Raw genomic sequence first — 11,826 nt, 5'->3', positions numbered from 1 at the left:
TGATATAGATGAAGATTCTTGGTACGACGCCATGGTTTCTGAAATAGAATCCATGACAGCTATGGATGTATACGAGAAAACCGAACTGCCTGATGGCTTTTTAGCTATAGGTAGTAGGTGGGTATACAAGAGAAAGAGAGATTCGGATGGCGAAGTCGCTGCTTTCAAAGCAAGACTGGTGGCGAAAGGTTATACCCAGGAACAGGGTATAGATTATGATGAAACCTTTTCGCCGGTTGCCATGCTCAAGTCTATCCGAATACTCCTTGCCATAGCAGCCCACATGAACCTTGAGGTTTGGCAAATGGATGTCAAAACCACTTTTCTAAACGGTTTCCTTGAAGAAGGAAGAGACATCTATATGCAGCAACCCGAAGGGTTTGTGAAAAAGGGCGAAGAGCATCTTGTATGGAAGCTGAAGAAGTCCATTTATGGACTTAAGCAGCTTCGAGGTCATGGAACAAGCGTTTTGACGAGGTCATTAAATCCTATGGATTTACTCGTTGTGAAAATGAAAGTTGCGTGTACCGTTTAGATGTCAATGGTGACGTGGTTTTCCTTGCACTTTATGTAGATGATATCCTCCCCATTGGCAACAATGTTGAGCTATTATCAGACATAAAAAAGTGGTTATCCGAACAGTTTCAAATGAAGGACTTAGGAGATGCAGCGTACATCCTGGGGATCAAGGTTGTTCGTGATCGCCAGAAAAGGATGTTGAGCTTATCTCAAGCGTCCTACATTGATACTGTGATTGCTCGTTTTAGCATGCAAACTGCCAAGAAAGGCCTGCTACCTTTCAGACATGGCATTCCTCTGTCTAAGGACATGTGTCCTAAGACGCCTAGTGAGGTTGAGGAAATGAGGAAGGTACCATATGTTTCCGCCGTAGGTAGCCTCATGTATGTAATGCTTTGCACGAGACCTGATATTTGCTATGTCGTTGGCATGGTTGCTAGATATCAGTCGAACCCTGGACCAGGACACTGGACTGCGGTAAAGCATATTCTCAAGTACCTGAAGAGGACTCGAGATTATAGGCTAGTTTACCAATCAGACAGTCTAACTCCTTTGGGTTATACCGATTCGGATTTCCAGGCTGACCGGGATGAGAAAAGATCTACCTCTCGCAATGTGTTTACCTTGGGAGGTGGAGCCGTATCATGGCGAAGTGCAAAGCAGAAATGTTTTGCAGACTCCACTATGGAAGCCGAGTATGTAGCTGCTTCTGAAGCTGCTAAAGAGGCTGTATGGTTCCGGAACTACCTCTTGGATCTAGGAATGGTGCCTAATTTGCCTAAGAGTATCATAATTTATTGTGATAACTCGGGTGCAGTGGCAAATTCTAAGGAGCCAATGAGCCACAAGGCGACCAAACACATAGAGAGAAAGTACCACATCATACGAGAAATCGTAAGCAGAGGAGATGTGCTAGTTGAGAAGATTGATACATTGGAGAACTTAGCTGACCCTTTCACGAAGAGCTTGCCGCAAAAAGCCTATGAGAAGCATGCTCGAGGGATGGGATTGCGGTTGATGCCACCCACTTAGAGAAAAAAAAACTTTCAGTATAAGTGAGAGAAGAAGTAATGTGATTGTGTAATAGCTAGTATTTAGACGCATTGTATACTAAAAGTTTTGCTTTAGTATAAGTGGGAGATTGTTGGATTTGTATACTGAAAGCAAGAACATTTTATGCTTGTATACAATGATTCATGTGTTCACAGTTTTATCTCCTATATGTTTGTGTTCATGATTGCATATGTATGTTCTCTATCTCTAATATAAGTAGATTATATGGTGTGTTATAGATCACAGAAGACCATATAATTGGATTAACCTTAAGAGATATAATATAATCACAGCCGAGATGACTTTAGGACGAGTCATCGTTTTAGGCTGCGGTATAGATTGAAATAGTTTGTCTTGACTACTTATCTATACTGGTATGTTATAACGTATTGATAGGACCACAGTGAGATGCATTCTTCTATCTGACTTATGTGAAGAATCAAGATCTCGGAGACTTAATAAAATCTTAATACTAATAAGATTTCGAATATATATGTTAATTCGTGTATCACTTTGATTTACTATGAGTGTGAGTTATATAGTAACTTGAGTACTCTGTATCTTGGGTGATAGCGGTTAATATATGATATTTGATTATCTGTATTAGTACTCGTATCCGATAGAGGATAATGACATCCCCTTAAGGAGCTCAATAATGTTTATTGCATTAAACCCTGCAGGTTGATTAAGTTCAGACGCAATAATAAGGTTTGAGTGGTATTGCTTAAGGATTACAAAAAAATTAATTAATTGAGGTTGTCAGAGCTCTAATTAATTAATGGATGTCGGATATTTTAAATACGGGGATTTAATAAGTCTAAATACAAGCCCCGACTCATCACCGGCAATAAAGGGGTAAGTCAATATTGGTTCTCTAGTGGAATGAACTAATATTTATAAATTAATTATGGTCTGGTCTGACCATAGATAATTAATTTATTTGAGGCCCATCTTTATTCCTTGTATTTGGTCCCTGGACTGGCCCAAAGTCTCCTAGCCCAGAAAGAGCTGGAAATCGTACCTAACCCTAAACCTGCGCCCCTCTCTGTATTTTCTTATTTAAATACAGCTGTCAGCTCTCAGGAAATGCACACTGATAATATTAGGGTTTTTGAGAGAGCTGTGAGGCGCAGGAAACGTTGGGATTTTTCTAGCTTGGGACTTTCATAGCTCGTTGTCCATCCAACGGTGAAAGCTGAGCGGGATACATTTCAGAAGATCAGAACTGGAGTCATTCGATTCGATCATCGACAGCCTCTGCATACAGTTTACAAGTAAGTATTCCTAACACCTATGTGCAGCTGTTAAATTCATAGGAGCATGTTAGAGATTAATCGTTGTATGATGAATTAATAATAATCCAAGAAACGATCATCGGGCATTAGAGTATTAATTCAGTTTAATATTCCTTCACACAGGGCCCCGAACATTCTGACTGCGAGTCATACGAGGTTGTCTAGGTACATCCTCCTCGTCCCCGCGCTCCTCCACAATACGGGCTCTGGTGTGCTGTGGAAATTGGACACCCCGAGCTAATGGGTTCTCGGGGGGTTTGAAGCTCACCGAGAGTTCGCCCGGTGTCAGTGCTGATATGAAGTAGTTACTCGCCAGATCGTGCTCATCGGGCTCCAAACCCAGGACACCACCCTAGAAAACAACATAGATAATATCTTAGAACATAAGTAAAACCAGTAACGGTGAAACACTAAATCTAAAATAACTGATTACCTGTCCCTCAAATAGATCTCGCAAACCGTGAAGCCGGGGCTTACCCCTGAAATTCCATCTCAAACATCGAGGGTGCGCTGTCGGATCACCACTAGATGCTGCCACCATCTGTCCGAAGCCCAGGACGCGCTCCAATGCCCAGACATATAAAGCCCACGAAGGACCGTAGAAGTGATACTTCTCGCCGGTTCCTATCTCTGTCGTATAATGGCATAACATCTTATATGAATACGCGGCCCAGGGGAATCTATCAAATGCATCCAGATCATCCACCAACACCCAAAGCCACGGCTGTACCCGCGCATCCAACCCAAGAACAATGGTGTGAGCCACACACACGAGGACAACACGAAGGTACAGGCTCTCATCCTCATCATCCACTCGACGATCCAAATTGCACACGCGTTTAATGAGCGCCTGTATGGTCATGGTTCGCCCACCGCAGAATCGTCGGTATGCCTCCACGCGACTGCAGTCGTGCTGTAATGTCGCATCGAACATCGTTGGACTGAAATTGAGCCCAGTCACTAATGCGTAGTCCGCGGGGGAAAATCTGACTCGTGCTCCGCACAGAAAGAAGCACATCTCATCGGCTTCTGACACAATCTGCCTCGATACAATTTGGTGCAATGCTCTATTGCTCTTCATGCCGGGCCTCCAATCGGTGAAATGCCCAAAACATGATGCTCTAAATCTTCCCAATAACCCTTCATTGCACTCATTGCCGACCACATTTAAAGTGTCAAGCAGCCCCGGAAAAGCAGAATCCCTATAGTATGTGCTGATAGTAACCTCCGTTTGGTCAATAGTGTCGGGACGAAGATATGGGACATTCGCCTATTCATTTACAAAATGAAAACCATATTAAATTCAGTAAAATATTAAAAAATAATACAAATAGAAAAATACATAAAATGCCTAATTCGAAACTCATCTAGATCAAAATGCACAAACTAACATCTCACATCTCATGTATATAATTTCATAAAGCAATACTAATTCTTGATGAGTTTAATATGCACATTCACTATATAGGCATAGAATATTTTATTTTATTCAATTTCATAAAATAAACAAAAAAACTGCAATTTAATTAATACCAAGCAATAATAATTCAATAATTAATAATTAAACAATTATAATTAAATTAAATTCAGTAAAATAGTAATAATTAATATAAACATTCAGATAGATTGAATAAAGTATTTTATGCCTATAGAGCAACTGTCCGGCCGGTGAAGTGCCCGGAAAAATGTGTCCGGCCGGGTACATTTCAGATAGAAATTGTACCGGCCGGACACATTATTCCGGGCATAGTACCGGCCGGATAGTTGCTCTGTAGGCATAAAATGACATATTTTATTCAATTGCACAAAAAAAACATAAAAAATGCAATGTAATACCCAGCAAAACAAAGCTATAATAATTCAATAATTATTACTTAAACAATATAATTAAATTAAATTCAGTAAATTATTAATAATTAATATAAAAATACAACTAATTAAAATAGAATATATCATGCTTTAATAAAATCTATCCGGCCGGTGAAGTTCCCGGAAAAATATGTCCGGCCGGTATGTTTCATTTAAACAATGTACTTGGCCGGACAGATTTATCCGGCCACTTCACCGGCCGGACAAATTGTTTTTTAGCATAAAATATTCTATTCTATTCAATTTCATGAAAATTAAAAATCAAAACCTGTGAAGAAGATGCCATGGATGATGAAGAAGCTTGTGTCCGACCGTGCTTCAATTTTGAACTCTCTCTCGGTTATATTTGTGAGTAAAAAAAGGAGGAGGGTAAATAGTGTTAGATATATATAGATAAGATATATGGACAAAAAAAAAGGATTGAAGCCGATACAATCGACTTTATGTCTATCAAAAGAGAATCAAATTTTTTACAAAGATTTTCTCAACATACCAATACAATAATACAGGCCTTGGGAATATTTTTTTTTTGTCCTTTATGTATCGGTTCTTGCATAATTTTTTTGGTAACATGCATGATTTTTTTGGGTAACAAGCATGATTTAATTGGGACGGATTTTGAGTATATATATATATATATATATATATATATATATATATATATATATATATATAAATTTTAAATTTAAAGATATGGATTAATTAACACGATATATATAGTGTTATATACTATATATCAACATTCAAGAATATAACACAATATATATATATATATATATATACAAATAATTTCAAAGAATATATGTATTGAAATTAAGATATTAAAGGGAAAAAAAATAAAAAATTTAAGATAGACACACATGCATATATATTATTAGCTTCTTGTCAGGTTTTTTTTTTTTTTTTATGAAATTGAATAAAATAGAATATTTTATGCCTAAATAAAATCTATCTGGCCGGTAATTTTCAAGGAAAAATGTGTCCGGCCGGGTCATTGTTTACCTGAAATGTACCCGGTCGGACACATTTTTCCGGCCACTTCACCGGCCGGACAGATGCTATATCGACATAAAAGTTTCTATTTTATCTATTTGTATCTTTATATTAATTTTTACTATTTTGCTGAATTTAATTTAATTATATTGTTTAAGTGTTAATTAGAGCACATTCGATAATATTTTCAATTTAAAGATATGAACACATATATATAGTGTAAAAAAAATTATTGTATGCACTCAAAACCATGAATTCGGTCAACATCACAAATCATTGTAAAAAAATGCATTGAAACTCACGAGTGTGTAAGAGTGTGTAAGAAGACCGAAATGATTACATTTAATGTTGACCCAATTAAGGGTAATTTAGTCTTTTAGGGCATAGATTGATTTATATGATAAGGGAGGACATTTTTCAAAATACACATAAGGGATGGGGCATTTTTGCCCATTAACACTAACTTTTATGCGTCAATCTTTTCAATATTATTATTTAGAGCTTTAAGATCATAACTAATTTTTGAATATCATTTCATTTGGAGCTTGAAATATCAAAGCTAACTTGTAAAATTATATCATTTAGACTAAGATCATAACTAACTTTTTAACATCATCTCGTATGAAGCTTGAATTTTTTTGATAAACTTTCGTGCATCATCTCTTGGAGCTTGAAATATCAAACTACATTCGAGCATCATTTCATTTGGAGTTTGAAAGATCATAATTGACTTATGAGTATCATCTTATTTAAAGTTTGAAATACTATACCTAAGTTATGAGAATTATCTCGTGTGAAGCTTGAGAAAATTAATTTAAGATTCAAATTATATTAATTTATTTAGTATTTCAACAGGTAAATAAAATTTAATGTTGAATCCAAATTTTATTTTAAAAAATTGTACAAAATGTTTTATTTTACGACCAAATCAAGTTGAAAACAAAATTTATTTAATCACAACTATTTATTTTTAAAAATGAAATTAAATAATTTTTTAACAAAATAAAGTTGATCAAATAAATTGACGACAAAGCAAATCAAATTGTATTAATTTAGTCATTCGGCCAATAAAATGGGTATTTTTTATTTAAAGAGAAAGAACATCATGTTATAAAGGTTTTATTTTGGTGAAATGCTCGTAAAGAATTCAACGTGAATGAAATGATTTAAATAAATAATAAAATAAATAAAAATAAAATAATACCCTGGCGTTGACGCGGGCAGGCTCCTTTGATGTTGTTTTTTCTTGTGTAGGTTGTTCTATCATGTGCACGTCTCTCTCTTTCGATAAATTATACTCCCTCCGTCTCATAAAAATATGAACATTTTGTCATTTTGGTATGTCTCACAAAAACATGAACATTTCTATTTTTTGAAAATTGTCTCCTTATTTTTCATCCTTGTTTTTTCCTTTTTCCTTTTTCCTTAGTAAAATTTCAATTCAACAGCCATTTACATACTATTTCACTTGGGGTATACATACAATTAAAATATATTAATTTTAATTAAAGTGTATTAATAATCACCAATTAGAACTTATTAACCCTAATTTGGTGTTGTCCCTACCCATCCTCACGGGAGGACGTCTATATACAACTTTTAGAGTTTAAAATTATTTAAGGCCATTATCTTAGGACTATTTGCAAAAATAGGCCACTATTTTTCGGACTTGTAAAAATAGGCCAATTATTTTAGTTTTTAGTATTTTTAGGCCACATGTGTACCCAATCAGGCTATTTTGGGTCACGTTTTGACCTCAAAAAGTGGCCTTAAAATGCTGAATTGAGTTCAAATGTGGCCTAAAAATACCAAAAACTAAAATAATTGGCCTATTTTTGCAAGTTCGAAAAATAGTGGCCTATTTTTGCAAATAGTCATAAGATAATGACCTTAAATAATTTTAAACTCCAACTTTTATCAATCGAATTTATTATAGCCCCCCTTATTAAAATTATAATAAACATAATTATAAATTTATTATTTTGCCCTTCACTTACAATCTCCAAATTAAGATTATTTTTTTCAAAATTAAAATCAAATTTCAAACTTTAACTAATATAGCCCTCAAATCACACCATCTTTGGCTTTTTTTTCTCTCTCTCTCTCTCTCCCCCCGTATACGAGCATACTTAAACAAATAGATGAAAAATAACTATTTCAAAACTACTCAATCGACTTTTCCTCTTCCCAATAACCTTTTGCTATTCCCATCAAATCTTTCCTATTTTTCGACTCAATCGCCTTTTTCTCTTTCCTCTCTTTCATGGCAGATCACGACGATGACGATTCTAGTTTGTCCGAAGTCTCAGATGCCGGCGAGGATTACGACTACGCCCCAGCCAGCGATTACGATATCTGTGGCGATGGTTACAACTTGGATATCGACTAGGCCCCAAGCGGCGATGACGATATCCATGGCAATGATTATGACACGGATATCAACTACGCCTTAGTCGACGGTGGACCTGAGCCAGGTACCGATATAGAGTCAGGCCCGGTCCTCAAAAAAATGGGGCGTTGGGCGAAATTATAAAATTGGGCCCTCAATATATTAGCGCATCAATATATTGAAAAATAAAATTGTCCATTACTTATAAAAAAAATGATTTCATCTAGCAATTTTACTTGCAAAATCATCTACGACATCGTTCAAATTTATGTTATCTAAAATCTCTTAATCACTTTTTCTACATAACTAATACTCCCTCCGTCCCACTAGAATTGACACTTTTGAGTTGGGCACGAAGATTAAGAACAAAGGGTTAAGAGTGTAAAGTAGGTAGGGTCCACTTATTTTATGTGAGTAGCGAAAGTAGGGACCACATACTATTTTAGGAAAGTGTCAATTCTAGTGGGATAAACAAAAAAGGCAAGTTTGCCAATTCTAGTGGGACGGAGGGAGTATTACTCTCGTGCGATGCACAGTAAAAATATATTTTTTAGAATATTATATTTAGAAAATGAAATTTTATAAGTTATTTATATTATTATACTCTAATAAAGATAATAACATTAAAATGAAGATAAAATCATCTTATTTGTAATTGGAGGCATATAAAATGAATGACCAAGATCTTGACAAAACCTTTTTAACTAATGATTATTATTATCTATTTAAAAAATTTCCACCAAAATATCTAGATATTTTTCTTTCAAATTTTCTATTAGTTTTGAAAGGTTTTTTTGGAACTTTTAATTACTTTTTAATGATTTTCATTTCATATATTTTTTGAGGCGTTAATTGACTGTAAATCTACTCCCTCCATCCCATGAATCTTGACAAGTCTGATTTCAGCGCGGGAATTAATGAATTGTAGATTAGTGTTTTAAGTGTGTAGTTAATAAAGTATAAAAGTGATAAAGTAGGAGAGAGAAGGTAATAAAAGTGATAAAGTAGGAGAGATAAGATAATAATTATTAGAAAAGATGGAGGAGCGACGAAACCCCTAGCTTCTAAACCCTAGTTGCACCGCCACCATGCAGATCGACGGAACGCCGGCGAACAACCACCAACCGATGACGTCGACGATGCCGATCAACCCACAAACTCTGCCGATTCCAGTTGACAAGGCAGGACTGAACCTGCCGCAAGTTTCGAACAATTTCTCTCCTCAACGCCAACTTCATGGAGATCGTAATGTCAAAGATAAAATTGGTGTTGAAGTTTCAAAGGATGCGGTTGAGGAATCTATTCCGACGTCAACTGCTGCTAGAAATCATGGGAATACCCAGGATGATGCTACTAGGGTTCAGGATACTCTCAAGGGAAGCAATTCTAAGAAGGCTTCGGCGACGGAGCATCACCGGCCGAGCACTTCTTCTTATGCTTCGGCTCTGAGACCCCGCCAAATCGAACGTACGCCGGACGTGCTTGTTCATCGATTCACTTCGCTTCAACCGGATGTCTCTGGCGAAATACCCACTCTGAGGGTTCCTAAAGAGCATCTGCTGCCCAAGATAAATCAATTTGAGCACGCTTTAATTGGTCGTCTTCTTGTCAGGAAAGGAGAGAAACCTCGACTTCTTATGGATCTTAAACGTGATCTTCAGATGGTTTGGAAGATTGATAATGAGTGGCAAATCATACCCATGGGAAAGAGCTTCTACACGATTAAATTTAATACTGCAGAAGACAAGTCTTTGGTTCAAAAAAGCACTTCTTGGGAGTTACCTTTCGGAACAATGCGATTACGGGAATGTGTGCGATACTTTGATCCTTATAAAGAAATTTCTTCACTTTGTGAAGTGTGGATGCATATTTACTATTTACCCTTAGAGTTTTGGACTCTGGACGTTATTACGGGTATTGGAAGAGCAATGGGTTCGCCTATCAAAGTGGATGGGGCTTCTGCACGTGGTGCTGCTGGACATTATGCTCGCATTTTGCTGGAGATCAATCTCTCTCGTCCTCTTCCGGAGGCCTTGTTGGTTGACGGGGATGAGCGTTCCTTTCACGTCGAATTTGAATTCGAACAACTTCCGGCCTTCTGTTCAAAGTGTAAGATCACGGGACATTCCATTGACAAATGCAATAAAATTAAGAACAAATCCAAGGATGATAGCAGACATGAGACGGCTAAAGAGAGATCTTCGAATAAAGGCAAGGAAATAATTCCTATGGGAACTGATAAGGCGACTAGGGCGCCTAACTGGAAGCCAAAATCTCGCGACCAGAATAGGACCGTTCATGCTCACAATTTGCCGGTTATCACTGAAAATCAGTTTGGCGTTTTGGAACAAGATACTGTCGAAGAGGAGCATATTCCGCCACCGCGGGGGACTAAGAGCCATGAGCAGGCATTGATTTTAACTGAACGGGAGGTTGGTTCTGAAGAGGAGGAAGGCGAAAGATTAATTTCGGGGCCTGATATTTTACAGGCGATCACTGTTCCGGTTATGGACGAGAGAGATCAAATTTTGCAAGCCCCATATAAATCCAATGATGTGGAAGTTCATGACTTGGGTGGGGAATCAGATGGACTGTCTGATGGTGGCAAGAAACCGACTGAAGTTGATACTCAGATCGCTAACATTGAAGGCTCCATAACTCGAGACATCAATTGTGATAACCAGGAAAAGATGATGGGCAGCGCTATTAAAGCTCAGCGGATTATGGAAACGTTCAGGAATTGTGAGGCTGAGGCGTAGGTTAAAAAAAGGGGGAGACCGCCGAAAGATATAGCTGCAAAGAAGACGTTGATTCGTGGGGAAGATAGTATCAAGAGTCGTCTGCGGAGGTCGGGGGACCAACAGCCTAATCAGCAAGCTGAAGAATTCATCAAAAACAAGCTTTACAAAGCTTGGGAAGCAGGTGACAAACCCAGAGACTTCGTTATTACCTCTGGGTGATCGACGAGTGATAGAGCGCTGAATAATGTTGCGGCCAAGAGTTGGGCAGCAGAAGTGGAATCGGGTGAAAACCCGGACACGAATCCTCTTTCTTTATGATGAATGTTCTCGTATGGAACGTCCGGGGTCTTACGGACGAAACCAAATGAGTTTTAAAGGAGCACTGCAGCTCCTTCTCTCTTGTTATTGTTGGGATTATTGAACCGAAGACGGATTTCAAGAAGACGTACTCTAGATTTTGGCGATCTCTGAATCTTATTCCTTGTTTTCAAAATTCCAGAGACAATATGAGTTCGAATATTTGGGTTTTTTCTCATCCTTCTGTGAGTTATAATGTGATTTTTTCCTCGGAGCAGGTGGTTATTATGAACTGTAAATGGTCGACGTGGGATTTTAAAATTGCGGTAGTGCATGGCGCAAATACGCATGCTGGCAGACGGCACCTGTGGTTGGATCTTCTGGATCATATCGATGGTAACGTGGTCTTTATTGGTGATTTTAATGCGGTGAAAGGCGCTCATGAGAGAAGTAGTGACTGTATGCCTAACTCTACTGCGTGTGCGGAGTTTTGTGATTTCATTGAGGCCACTGGCTTCATTGAGGCGCCTACGATTGGTTTACATTATACTTGGTCCGATCGCAGATTTATGCCTACCCATGTGGAGTCTCGTTTGGATAGAGCGATTTATGCCGATTCTTTTGCTAGTCTCTGGAATTCGGTTTTTGTTCAAGCTCTCCCACGTATTAC

At 37.6% G+C, this 11,826-nt stretch overlaps 1 protein-coding gene across 1 annotated transcript; it reads left to right on the top strand.

Moving 5' to 3' along the window:
- The first annotated feature begins 9,755 nt into the window (after window positions 1–9,755).
- On the top strand, window positions 9,756–10,877 carry LOC131022977 (uncharacterized). Its single transcript, XM_057952517.1, has one exon. The coding sequence runs from the start codon at window positions 9,756–9,758 to the stop codon at window positions 10,875–10,877; it is 1,122 nt and encodes a 373-aa protein (XP_057808500.1).
- The last annotated feature ends 949 nt before the right edge of the window (window positions 10,878–11,826 follow it).

The sequence above is a fragment of the Salvia miltiorrhiza genome, chromosome 4 (genome assembly GCF_028751815.1).
Source record: "Salvia miltiorrhiza cultivar Shanhuang (shh) chromosome 4, IMPLAD_Smil_shh, whole genome shotgun sequence".
Classification (NCBI taxonomy): Eukaryota; Viridiplantae; Streptophyta; class Magnoliopsida; order Lamiales; family Lamiaceae; genus Salvia; species Salvia miltiorrhiza.
Note: the sequence above shows the minus strand (reverse complement) of the source record. Positions and strands in the feature narration are given on the sequence as shown.